Genomic DNA, 14148 nt, shown 5'->3' with positions numbered 1-14148 from the left:
GGCAAAGAGGTAATGGTGTCTGATCCACTGAGTGGGCCACGTGGTGTTCATAGTGCTGCCATACAAGGCAGTAGTCATCTACTTAATCTACATTCACCATCTAGTATTTCTTTATTTAATTATTTGAGTATTTCAGTGTTTCATGATTCATTTTCAATGTATATATTGTTTAACTAATTTCATTACTTTTGAATTCAATAAACGTGAAAATATACAACTGGCTTCAAAATGTGTTCATGATGTGTGGAGATAAGATAAATTATAATAGAGAGTAGTGTAAAGGTAACAAGTTACACACACACACACACACACACAAACAGTTGCTGTTATAATGAATCTGGACCTGGAGGTTGGTGTCCAATCTCTGAGTGACTTCTGCTGCGCCAATAACTCAATGATAATCTGCCCATTAACACACAAACACACCCATCTGTGTAATGGACTAAAATATTTAGTATTAGCATTTACTGGTTATGATTATACTGTTTTTTTAATCATTCAGTCCGATTACAGTTTTTATGACAACATATGTCAAAAAGAAACCAGTAGAAAGCAGAAAATGACTCAACTTGAATAACTAACATATAAAGACTAGAACATTTAGTTTTGGTTGTGATTTGGTGCGTCTATTTAAATATCATTTTGAATTCTTTAAAATAAACTTGTTTTGAATTCAAACTCATGCGTGGTCTTCCCTACATTAACCAACCTTGACCAGGGTTGATTTATGTTTTGCATTTGATATTTTATTCACCATTAAATTCTGATTAGGATTAAAAGGAAACGTCCTGTTTCCACAGACCAGTTTTACTTCAGATTGATAGTAAACCACTTCAGACATTCTCGTGGAGAATCCCAAGATAAAATTCCTATAAGATATCTTATTATGAACCATTTTCACAATTAAATTCACAATAGAAATAAAGAAAATGTTGTGTTTTGTGTCACTGGAGAAAAGTCAGCCTGGTGAGGTCGTCCGGTGTTTTGACACATGAGGGCCACCGTAGCTCTCTAGCTCAGGAAGGTGGAGTCAGCACTGACTTTGATGCCATATTACACACTTAACCTTTAAAATCCTGTCTGCAATATAACGTTGAACTTATTTGTAAGTGTGACAATATATATTTATTGTCATAAAAATAAAAAAAATAATCAATAGGCGAGAACAGATTTCTATGTTTTCTGTAGAAATGCTCATTTGCTATGCAGGCCGTCAGACTAGCTTGTACGGACCAATGAACAGTACATTGTCAAGCCATTTTAGGTACCTTTATTTATTCTAAGAATATTTGTTTTAAATCCTTAATTTAAAATGCAAGACAAATTAAAATAGTTCCAGACTGAGGCTGAGTGAACCTCATTTAGTCTGGCCGGCTGATGACTGATGTGGTCACTTCTCCAGGTGATGCTGTTGCGAGTAGCAGCCAAGATTCTCCCTCCTCCTTGTAAAGGATGAACAAAATCTGGTCCCGTTTTCAGTGAAATTTCATTGTGCATTCATTGTACTACACAACTATGACAATAAATACACATTCAGGCATATGCACATACAAATACTACAATGAAAAATGAGGATGATCCAAACTTTACAGCTGTGATCTTATATGCTACACAATGTAAAAAAAAAAAGAAGTTAAAAAATACTTTGCAATCATACATGATAGTATAAATAAAGCAATTAATCCGCTCTGCCCTGCAGGACACCGTCTGTTCAGCCACCAGAGCCAGGCTGGGGCCAATGTCTTAACGATAAATTCCTCTCTCTCTTGACAACGTAGTTTGCTCAATGCTGTGCGTTCATCGCCGCTCTCCACGCTGTCACGCCTGGTTTCCCTGCTCCCACGCCATCGCAGTGAAGTCCATGTCTGTAAGCGTGACGGTGAACGGAGTCTCCACCCTCTCGGGCTCGACACTCTCCTGTAATGCCCTGGTGTTGTTCAGGTTGTTAACTCTCCAGGAATTCAGAGGTCGAATCGATTTCTGGAAACGCTGTTGGACAAGAAGCAAGAGACACAAGTCATAAAACGTCCTACACAGGCCATTTCATCTACAAATATATTTAAACAGATGGAGCGGTGGTGTTTGGTTGGTTAGTGTGACCGTAGCAGAGGTGTAACCAGACCTCACAGCAACAGCAGTGACATAGTGGTGATACTCACTTCTTTCAGTGTTCCAGTTTCCTTGCAGATGGCCACAATGGCCCAGATGAGGATCTGCAGGCAGCAGGTCGCACCCATGCACACGCCCAGCGCTTTACCCCACCGAGGGTACACGTAGGACCCGTAGTGGAGGGACGTGTTGTACATCTCAATGAAGATGTACGTCAGGATGAACTACAGCCACAAAGGGAAAGACACAGAGTAAACAGAGGGATGTTTTTGTCTTAAGTAAGAAGAGAAGGAAGGAGCACAGAACTGCTGCAGGGGGAACTTGGATTGAATGTCAGTTTCTTCTTTTGAAATGTTCACCACTGTTGTTGTGAAGATTCCAGCACAGTTGGCTGCATTTCATATGAGAGATGTCATTTTCATCTATTTGATCTTTTGTAACAATTTTTAATTGATTGATTACGCTTTTCTCTTTTTCAGTGTCTGATAAAACTATTCGGCCATTAAATGGGGAGGTTTTCTAACTTTCAAGGGCTCATCCCAGATCAAGTTACAACCTGAAAGTACAAAAATACAAAACAATAAAGGAGCTATTTCAATATCATCAACCTTGATTCTGCTTCAGGCAACATAAAGAGAGGAACAGCAGAAATGTGAGAGGGAGTGATGTCACATGTAATGTGCAAATTGATACGAACCAACAATATTATATAAACTGTAGATGATACTTGATTTAGCTCAATAGTTCACTTAGGCTGGTAGTGAAGGTCACGACTGCTTATAGTTAGTAATAACTAGGTTATATATATATATAAATTATATTTTCTTACTTCACATAATATATTACCAACCGCCACAAAAAAATCTCAAGTTATGTTATTTTTAGTTTAAAGTGCTCCGCAGAGGTCATATTGATTTCCAATAGTCTAATCATGTGACGTGAGGCAATTTGAAAATCTAAATGTAAATCAGGAACACAATGGATCAAGTGAACATGAACATTTCTAAGAACCAAAGGGAGGGGATCTGCTTTTAACTAGTGACCCCAAAGGAATTTCAGCCACAAAAACAGTTGAACATTATTGTGTCAGCTGTTCTAATTGTAGCAAGAAAGAAAAAAATTGAACCATTGATTCGGTGTCAGGTGTTGTCCATGAGAACAAACAAGGCAGGTTATTTTTACTTCAGAGTGAGGAGTAGCTAAAGCAGCATAATGTCAGTGCATTGAGATCAGGGCTGGGCCATATGGTCAAAAATGATATCAAGATAAAATCCTCACGATAAAACATCACATTATCATTTCTAAGCTTAAAGGTTCAGTGTGTAGAATTTAGTGACATCTAGTGGGGAAGTGTCATGTTGCAGCTGAATACCCCTCACCTCACCCTCCCCTTCCAAACATGAACTACTGTAAAAAACATGGCAGCCTCCGTAGAGAAGACCTGCTCCTGATGTAAATATAAAGTATTTAAATATAAAGGGCCCATTCTAGGGTGAAGAAAACAACAATTCTTAATTTAGATGAAACACAGGGGGAAACATCACTAGGAGTGTTTTATATTAAATTTCTGCTAATGCATCCCTTTCACATAAATCCTACACACTGAACCTTTAAAGACAGATTTTTGCTCCTGAGTGAAGGTTGTGGTTTTAAACTCTTCTTGATAAACAGCAAAGCATTTAACAAATCTGAGGTTTTTATGTTATATCTCCAGACTGTGCTTGAAAAATGAATAATCAATATATCAGTACATATTTTATTTTTCAATTGCTATTGATGAAAACTGTATTGCGATAGTTGCTGATTTTGATTGAACCCTATGATTTTAGAGATCAGATGACGCAATGAGCCAGCCACCTTCATGGAAGTTTAATTCTGATATTCTGAGAAGCAATTGTGTCACATTGTACCTGCATCTGGCCAAATACCCAAAATATTGTGTTTACTCACCAGCAGAAGAAACGGAGTGAAGAAAACCCAGCATGCTTTGAAGTAAAGCAGCACTATTCTGCACCAGGGAGGGCAGGGGCAGATCATATCAAGAATGTCTTGACAAAACTGGTTGACTCCTGAAAAGAAAAGTTCATTAGGAGATGTGTATTATGAACGCTGGAAAAACCAACATACCACTGGGACAATCATATAATAGAAACTTGTGTTCAGGTTATTATTATTAAGTAAGAAACAAAACTGTGAAAATATGTGATGTGAATTGGTTAAAATAACTGCTTGATATCTATGCAGTTTTAAAAGGAGACATATTCTTCTCATAGCCAGGTTCGGGATTATAATTTGGATAATTACTTGAATTAGTTTAAATGCTCTAATGTTCAGAATGTTCATTCTCCTTTTGCACCTCCTCTTTTCAGAAACTCTTGGTGCTTTAAGCCCCCACCCCTCTGGACAAAGGGGGGAGTGCATTATGAAAAAAATTCATACAACGTACTTGAGAAAAGGGAAAACTGAAATGAAACTATGCATCCCATAAACCATTTCAAATGAATACTTAAAATTTCCAGTGCGCTTCTTCTTGAATTTGCCCCTTTGGACTCTTTTCTTCATCTCTAAAAAACCCTGCAACTGAGTTAAAGAGGGAAATCATGGTTGCTCTGTGGTTAATGTAATGTAACTCTGAATGATCGGATCGTAGCCAACATGATTTTCACGGTTGCGATAAACATTTCCATGGTAACAGTAAGCTCCACAAATCAGAGATGTCACTATTACACCTGAGGATTGTGGGTAGTGTAGTATATCTCAATGACACTGCGGATAAAACGTGTTTTTCTTAAGTTGCAGTTGTATCATACGCACCTATGGCTTCTACAGGAGCACATAACATTGTTACACAATCTCGTATCTTGTGGCGAGTCTACTTTGGATAGTTACAATATTCTGGCTGATCATCAAAATCTCTATTGAGAATAAATAGGACTTTTACTTTCGAAACAACACTGTTGATCTCTAGAGAAACTGGATTTGCTTCACAACAAAGAAGATCAGGTGTCTCTTCTTTTATAACTTGCGTGTCTTGGATGACTGAGACTTATACAGAGGAATAATGTGGTGTTAGGGGAGTTTGATGTGAAGGTTAGGGGGAGTGAGATGGACTACCATAGAAGAAGGAGATGCCAATGCACATGAAGAGGGTGATGATGATGAGGCCGAAGCTAGTGCTGAAGGAGTCAATGAGGGTGAACCAGTAAATCCCTCCCTATGAAGACACAGACAACACAGGGGCATGTGAGCGAGATCACAGAGCAGATGCATTTGCAGACAAATTCCTCACTTACTGCAGTTCACTGAAAACATACTCACATCGGTCACTAACAAGAGACCCATAAGGTAGAAGCAGAAACACAGCGCGCCCAAGAACAGCGACTTGTGCAGCGCGTTCCCTCTGAGCTGCGGAAATTCATCCATCACGGCGGTTGTGATGCCCTCCATGTTGCCAAACTGTGAGGCGGCAGAGCAGAAGTCATCACACATGAGGACATAAATTGTGTTTTTGCCAGCGTACACCATCCGGTTAATTGAGTGTGCACACTTACCAGTGTATCGATACCAAGCATAAAGAGCATGAGGAAGAACAGGATGGACCAGAACACCGAGCCTGGCAGGAGAGCAAGGGCCTCTGGGTAAGCAACAAAGGCCAAACCAGGACCTGGAAGCAAAAAAGGTTCAATATCAACACATGAGACTTCAAAGTTTAGTTGTAGTCAGTTGTTCGAGGTAGCCTGGACAATGAAATATTACTGGCTGACTGCAAAGAAGAGAAGTAAGACTAGATTAAATCCATAAAGTAAGAAGCACTGACAAATTCCACAATACACCAATGAAATGAAATGATTTCAGAGAATATATCCTTCTAAAAAAACTGCACAGAAGAGCATTAAAGTGAGATATTTATTGTTTTAAGTGGTTGAAGTAACTACCCGTATCTGCCACCTCTGCAACAGGTACCCCCTTCTTCCATGCCATGTGGCCCAGGATTGAGAATATAGCAAATCCTGCCAAGAAGCTGGTGGTGCAGTTTCCTGTGGTGATAATCAAGGTGTCCCTGAAATAGAAAGAACCACGATTAAGAGCCTGAAACTGTCACGACGGCAGCAGCAGAGGAAATGTTGGAGCGAAGCGCAAACTCACCTGATGACGTTGTTGTCGAACTTATTGTAAGAGGCCATGGAAAGCAGCCCTCCGACTCCAATACCTAAGGAGTAGAAGACCTGTGAGGCCGCGTCATTCCACACCTGCAAAGTTTCAGAGAAAAGTTAAAACAATGAAAATATCTATTGTTATTTTTATAATAGTAACAAAGCATTGACTTAACAGAGTCTATCGTCCAAAATACCTGTGCATTAGATAATCTGCTCCAGTCTGGGGTGAGGTAGAAGGAAACACCCTGAAGGGAGCCCTCCAGTGTGGCACCTCTGATGATCAGAACAAGGAGCACAAAGTACGGGAAGGTGGCTGTTACATAAACCACCTAAAGCCCAGACAACACAGACATGTATTAGGATAGGAAGTTGAAGCAGCAAAGGGCAGGACTCTGTGTGTGTCTGTGTGTGTGTGTGTGTGTGTGTGTGTGTGTGTGTGTGTGTGTGTGTGTGTGTGTGTGTGTGTGTGTGTGTGTGTGTTTCATGGGAACTAACAATAGCAACATTGTGTATATTCACCTTGCCAGAGCTGCGGATGCCCTTGAGCATACACAGGAAGATGATGATCCAGGCAGCCAGGAGGCACACGGCCAGTTGCCACCGGACAGGGCCCGGGTCATGAAGGCCCTCGCTGTGTACTACACCCAGCACACGCTCACTGCAACGCACACAAGTCATACACAAACATGTATTAGGGCACATCCACTGGCACACTTATTACACATTAACTGATGCAAAACAAACAAGAGTTGTTAGGAGTTGGCTAGATTTATGAGTCTGAAGAAAAAGATCAGTATTCATGCAATTATAGTATTGTTCTTTTTATTGTCTTCTTTTATCTTAATTTGTTTTAGTCCATTACTATAAATGTAAACTATAAAAGTACCTGACGGATTAACACTAAACTTGGAAGAAGGATGTGGGTCAGGGAAGAACTCGTTAAATTTTGGTTTGGATCTGGATTTTGTGAGATAAGGCGTTATTCAATATTTTCCTTGATTTCCCAGATCTTGATGAAAAAAAGAAAAGTCACACAGGTGACTGATATCTGCGAGTGTGTACAGATCAGTGCAGATCCAAATAAAATCTGCATTAAGTGAATTTAAATGTGGTTTCAGAAGGAGACAGTTGGTGGAGATATGGTTTCTACTGAGTTTAATTCTGGTATTTTTCTAGCTATAGCAGGTTATGGATTAACATGTCCAGCAGATTCCCATTGGACCATCCCAGAGCATAGAAGGAGAAAGAAGCTCCGGAGTGTTCGGTCACAGGTCGACCTTTCCCTGCACAGCAGCAGGAGCAAAGGGCTCCTGTTGTCAATATGCTCCACCGAAAGTTTTAGGTTGTCTTTTTTTTGTTTTAGACTCTTTCATGAACGTTGATGAAATTTCTTAATAAAAGGAATCCAGGTATTTTTAAGCAATAACATCTCAATCAGTTCAGTCTTCTCTAAAACCCCATCCTAGCATTTTGAAACTAGTTCTCTGGTTATAGTGTAAACAAACTTCTGGCTCAAACATTATATCTGGCCTCATCCTGAGCCCTTTGGTTTGTTTGCTGTATATCAGTAAAGCTTCACTTTCTCTCAGAGCAGACAGTAAGCTGTTATCACTGCACTATGGCTGACCATAACATTATCAGCATGCTCACAACACCACACAACCTTTCATGCAGGGTGAATTCAGAGGACTGAGGAGTAACTGTGTTGCAAATTTCAATCATGAATTATGTGATTGTTCCAAAGCATAATGTTATATTTCCAAGAATCATTAACAGTGAGGTGTTGCCTTTCAGTTCTTTGTCACGTTAGCTGAAAAAGAGACGTTTAACTCTCTAGTCATTGTAAACAATGGTGGCGTTTGCTGACAAAAGTCAAATATTTGAACAAGGTTTGTGTTTGTACTGCCAGAGCAATTTGCAAGTCTGACAAAAAGAAATGTATGTGTCCTGAAATATAGGATTTTCTCTTAGTATAAAAAGCATTAATGGTCTGAAGACGTACAGTATGAAAATATGTATTAAATAAAGAGAGGTGAGTGAGTGAGCAAAAAAATACTTACTTCCAGAAGATTTCGCTGGGGCTGAGGGTTTTACCGGTGGAGCTGTTGCCCGTGTTGTTGTTACCACAGAGACCTGCATTGGCCAAAGCGTCACAGGACCAGGGCAGAGGGCTCTGGAAAGAGCTGCCCAGGTAGTAAAAGGTCCACGCTATGATGATGTTATAGTAGAGACACACCAGCGTGGACACACAGAGCATCCCAATGCCAATACCTATGAGAAATGACAAGACAGAAGCTTTTTACATCCCATAAAAACTGAATATGAACTATTGTGTCAGGAAATAAATACAAAATATAACTGGATTGTGTGAATAGAAGTGAAGTGAAATAGATAGAAAGAAATAAATAGAAATAAATAGATGTAGCTTTTATCTTATAGTACTATTTACTAATACTATCATTTAGTGGGAATTGTACTTGTACAATGATATTAATATGTGCAAAGAATATATATTTAATAAACACCTCAAATTTTAGATTAGATTAGATTATTTGATGCTGGTATTGTTAACAAGAACTTAATATTAATTTGTTTTTTGTAACAACCTACCAAACTGCTGCTGATATTTTCAGTTTAAATAAAAACTACCCTGATGATAAAACCTGCTTTTCTGGCTTTATTTTTTTGGGGGGTCTCTGAGACTTTCTTCAGGTTTCTTAATTAGGTTATATTTAGCAACTGAGTTGTATTGTTCTGAGGAATGTTTAGGAATGGCCAAATGACGTCAATATAATGTGACGAGATGACACGAGTCAGCCAGTTACGTACACTGTTTATATGGTCTGACTGGTGAAACAAGTATTATGATGTCAACTCGAGTTCCTGCTCACGCCATTTGAACTGGAACAGATATTTAAGATTCCTGGAGAAGTGTGATCAGATTTTGTTGTACGATTTAGTACTATAATAATGTACTATTGTACTATAATAGTATCAACTCACATTAAAGATATAATACGTGACAATAAGTCATAAATGTCCAAAAACAACTAGACCTATGTTATATATGTTGTTGACTTGTATTATCCAAAATGTTTCCAATTATGTTCAAACCCAGAAAAATACCCAGTTTTACTCCAGGTACTAGGACATTTTAGTCACCGTTTATTTACTTCATATCAGCTTTAGCCGTAGTTTTGCTGCTATATGGGCAAATGACAAAAACACCATTCCTCCAATTAGCCAGTTGGTTGTTTTTTCCTTCTACTCTTTGTATTGGTCACTCGTAATGGATCACAATTCTTCATTCATTGCTCTTTTCAGCACAGATGTTTCTTTCTTTCTGACGCCGAAGCTCTCCCAGTAATACGCAAACGTACAGGGCGAACCAAGCAACCCAAGAGGATTATGGGACAAGAAATAGTGGTGAAGACCCCTATGATCCCACACTGCTTCATGACTTCAACAAAATGTGTCTTTTGTCCTTATTTTGATGGAGTCACATATTGTGCGTTTAAGTCACCATGCTGACAGAGTTAGAACAGTTTTCAAGGTAGGGGGGCAGAACTACAGTGTATAAATAGCACACTAAAAGCATGATGGAGCAGATCATTACCTTTGAGCAGAGGGCAGCATTTCCACACAGTGATGGGGCCGGCTGCTCCGTACTGGCCTAAACTCAGCTCCATGAGGAAGAGTGGAACGCCAGTAACAAAGAGCATAATGAAGTAGGGGATGAGAAACACACCTGTGAAGATTAGGAATAGGTTAGCGTTAGGAAGGGTGGTGCTGAGGGAGACATCTACCGTAATGATTGGGTTTGTGCAGCCAACAGACAGCCTGTGGACGCAGGCTAACTTAAACAGCTTCTGTCTATGTGGCAGCCTCACACACACACACATGTTATTCTGCTTTACAGTTAGTCAAGCTCCGACATGTTTGATTTCATTTGAGGATGCAGAGTACACAGAGGGTGGGTTACACAGCCAGACCACATGTCTGGTGTGTAATCAAGGAAAAACACACTGTCTCTACTTATAGGATTAGGAAATGCTTTGTGTTCCAGCTCCCAGTACCAAAGGTGGCCATGGCGAGCCGCGGACTGAGTGTGCAAACTAAGCCAGCGTGATTACAAGGATAGTGCACACCCAAGGGCAGGGCGAAGAGTGCCTCTTGCCCAAATGAGTGTAACAAATGATCACAGACGTGCACCCTGGCATTCAGAAGGAAGCAGACCACTCACCTCCTCCATTGCGGTAACAAAGGTATGGGAACCGCCACACGTTCCCCAGTCCCACGCAGTATCCAATACAGGAGAGCAGGAACTCGTACTTCCCTCCCCACTGCTCCCTCGGGATGATCGGGGTCAAATTGAGTGCAGGACTTGGAGGTCGGGATTCAAACTCTGGAGCAGGTGTAGCTGCGGCGCTGTGGCCATTTTGAGTGATGCTTTGCCCTTTCAGATGTAGTGAATTCTAGAAAAAAAAGTAAGATATATTAAGAGAGTGAAATCAGTGAGGAAATATATAATGATACGAGTACAAATCTGGAATCGATCCATTATTAGAGAGAGAGAGAGAGAGAGAGAGAGAGAGAGAGAGAGAGAGAGAGAGAGAGAGAGAATATTGCAATAGTGATTAATCCATAATTAAAATTGTTAAACAACAGCAAGTTAATCATTGACATTTAACAAGTCACTACTATTTTTTAACTGTCAAATTAGTTTGTGTAAGGTTTACCCTGTGTGTGTTTGTCGGACCATGACGTGTTAAAAAACGTAAACTGGACTACTTCTTCCTCCTTCCTTCCAGTAGGTGATCCATTTCTAAACAAGAGAGGAACTACCTTCTCTCGCGTCAGGTTGCAGGGAGGAAGTCCGATTAGAAAGACTTCTGCTTTATGTGCTATTCATTGTTCTTTACATTAGTAATCCATCAGTTACACACAAGAACCAGAGTTTGGATAAAATGATGTTTAAGTCACGTTATCCAAGGTATGATGTCTCTGAGATTTTTTGAATCACTACAGAAGGAAAATGTATCTAAACATGTAAACACATGGAGGCTCAGGGACACTGATACAGGAAGGAGGAAGTTGAAGCCCGACAGAATGTAAATGTGTTGAAAGAGAACTATAATAACAAAGGATGGGGATCAACCAATGGCAGTGACTACAGTAAACCAAGAGGGATGAGCAAGAATCGGTGATTGACCAATAGACTCATTATCTCCAGCATTGCTACTATTATTTTCTGTTCTTAGTTTGTTGTCGTGGATACCTTTAAAAGGTCCTATATAAATCCAGGTCATTATTACCATCATCATAACTATCATGCCTAGGATAAATCATATATTACACAAAAAGTTACATCCCTACTGAGTTGAGAACTTATTGTATATATGTATATATGTACACATGCTTGCTTTTTGACCCCGTAAGAAGGACAAGTCTCTGTTATGTTATTTATGTTCCTGGACCACACACATACGCATATATACATATATACATACATATATACATACACACAAAAAAGAGATGCTTTTAATAGCATAAATACTAAAAATCGTGAGATGTGTCCAAATGATATTGATTGTTTGAATATGCAGTTATGAGGAATGAAGCCATCAATCCAAATAATAAATGATAGTGCCGTGTACATCTTTAGAAGTTGTCACATACATTTGTTAAAACCTAAACTAAAGAGACATTTATTGGGGATTAAAATCAGATTGTTTTTATTATCTGCTAATTGCTCTGCTGATGTTGGATCACACCTGGGACCCTGTGGTCCAGTTGTTGTGTAAACACCCTGAGAAAACTCTGCCTATAACACATCTGGTGACTGACTGAGTCCCACCGACTCCTCAGGCTTCACCTCTGCCGGCTACAGCGCGTCTCTCCGCCCCTGCCGCTGCTGGAGCACTGGCTCCGAGCCTGGAGCTATGTGGACGGACAGGTTAGACGGCTTCGCCTGGAGAATTTGTATCTTTCCTGCCATGACCACAACACCTCCGGCAGGTGAAACTGTATCCCCCCGTAAAGCGGGTCCCACGTTGCTTAAAGAGCCCTAACTCGCCTCTAACCCCCCCACACATAGAGAGAGACAAGGGGGGCCACGTTTGGCTCGGACCCCGCGGTAAAGACCCAGACCTCCGCTCCTTACCTGCGCCGAGCTCGCACTGACTACATCGGGACTCCCGGGTGCTGGTTTGCCGCTGTCGTCCTGCATTTCCTTCCCCGGCTTTCACTGTCTGTGCTTATCGCTCGGTGGTCCACATACTTAAAGGTGTGGGGGGGGGGAGTCCTGCTGAAATAACACCGGGTGTCGGTGGTTTCGGAAGCCGGTGGAGAGGCGCAGTAGTTCGGCGTTAAATGAGTGAAACGCGACCGGGAGGCATCGGCTATGACGAGGAGGAAACAGGCCGGTGGGTGGGAGAGGGGGGGAGGGGGAGGAGGAGGAGGAGGAGGGCAGGCGGGGCGCAGGTGCAGCACACACACCGGGGGTGAGGAGGAGGAGGAGGAGGAGGAAGAAGAGGGCTCCTCCTTCTACCTGCTGTGTTTGGGAGGAGCAAGTGGGATGTTCAACATGATAATGACTAAAGTCACAGAAAGTCTACGTGCAATAACATGTGTCTATGCAGTATATATGGGTCCTGGTCCTCACAGACAACAAAAGCAACAACACAGCGTAATGTACTTAATAATAAATAACAATAACTATATATTACATATTATTACTGGAGCATGAAAGTCCTTGATAATGGGTCTAGGAGTTTTAAATTAAAGTAAAATATCTAGTGCACAGACCATGACATGAAGTTATTTTGTCGACTCTATCTGAAAATATTCTGCAATTTTTGTCTCTTTTCAGGAAATAAGGCTATTTCTTGTGTGTGCAAAAAGTTAGTTTTTCACGTGCTGCTACGAGCAGCCATTTAGAAAACACTCTCAGTGTGTGTGGAGCTGGAGCCAAGACAATTAGCTTAGTTTAGCATAAAGACTGGAAGAACAGGGTCTGATAACCTACACCAAATGTTATAATTTGGGCATCAAATTTCATTAGAAATACGTCTACTATCTTCAAATTGTAAAATAATCTTTAAGTAGAAGCACGCAGCTTGTTACTTTGTCAATTTCATCTGAAATTAAACAATTTCTTTGATTCTTCTTAAAAATTTATATTTTAAATGATTTTGGGAAATATGCTTATTGCGTGTGCACCCCAGATCAAATTCTAAAACACTTGTATGAAGCTATGGAACCAGGGCAGAGTTAGCTTAGCTTAGCATAAAGAGATAACGGATAGCCTGGCTCTGTCCAAAGATCACCACTCCATCTCCCAGCACCTCTAGAGCTCACTGATTAATGCCTTCTGTCACGTTTCTTTAACCCGTACAGACACAGAACTGCGAAAACAGCTTGTGGCTTCAATCAGAGTCGTGCAATGGATTTATTTCCTGACAAACAACCTGTTGGTGCAGGGCCTCCGCTGCACTGTTTGACATGCTCTTTCCACACATGACCACACCCAGATGTGATCATGGGTAGGGTCAACAAGCTTTTGACCTTTGAACCCCTACAGGTCATTGTTGCAATGTTTACCTGCGATACAAGATCAAGTAGAACACCTGAGGTCTTGTAGATCCAACAGAAATAAATAACTATCTGTCAACATGCAAAAGATCAGACTTGATGTGAACACATACAGGAAGTCTATAATGAATATGCAACAGCAGTGTCACAGTAAAAGCTCTACTTACTTAGCTTGTTGTCTTTTTGTTAGATTTCATAAACCTACTGCTCTGGTGCCTAAAACTTCAGCAACATATACAAATATTACAGGCTATAATACGGTAAATGCTCCACACTATTCAACCCTGAT

At 40.5% G+C, this 14148-nt stretch overlaps 1 protein-coding gene across 1 annotated transcript; it reads right to left on the bottom strand.

Moving 5' to 3' along the window:
* Positions 1–1469: 1469 nt before the first annotated feature.
* Positions 1470–12709, bottom strand: slc6a7 (solute carrier family 6 member 7). Its single transcript, XM_035178526.2, has 14 exons — positions 12430–12709; positions 10510–10741; positions 9883–10014; positions 8327–8537; positions 6786–6924; positions 6461–6595; positions 6256–6359; positions 6045–6169; positions 5661–5773; positions 5428–5565; positions 5224–5323; positions 4060–4178; positions 2160–2333; positions 1470–1989 (listed from the first exon to the last, which is right to left on the bottom strand). The coding sequence occupies exons 1-14, from the start codon at positions 12493–12495 to the stop codon at positions 1819–1821; spliced, it is 1959 nt and encodes a 652-aa protein (XP_035034417.1). The 5' UTR covers positions 12496–12709; the 3' UTR covers positions 1470–1818.
* Positions 12710–14148: the final 1439 nt, after the last annotated feature.

Source organism: Hippoglossus stenolepis, chromosome 15, assembly GCF_022539355.2.
Source record: "Hippoglossus stenolepis isolate QCI-W04-F060 chromosome 15, HSTE1.2, whole genome shotgun sequence".
Taxonomy (NCBI): Eukaryota; Metazoa; Chordata; class Actinopteri; order Pleuronectiformes; family Pleuronectidae; genus Hippoglossus; species Hippoglossus stenolepis.
Note: the sequence above shows the minus strand (reverse complement) of the source record. Positions and strands in the feature narration are given on the sequence as shown.

Coding starts and splice junctions, on each gene's coding strand:
- slc6a7 (XM_035178526.2), bottom strand. CDS start 12,495: ATGCAGGACGACAGCGGCAAACCAGCACCCGGGAGTCCCGATGTAGTC. Junction 10,015..10,509: donor TTGTTACCGCAATGGAGGAG/GTGAGTGGTCTG, acceptor TAATCTTCACAG/GTGTGTTTCTCATCCCCTAC. Junction 6,360..6,460: donor GCAGATTATCTAATGCACAG/GTATTTTGGACG, acceptor GAAACTTTGCAG/GTGTGGAATGACGCGGCCTC.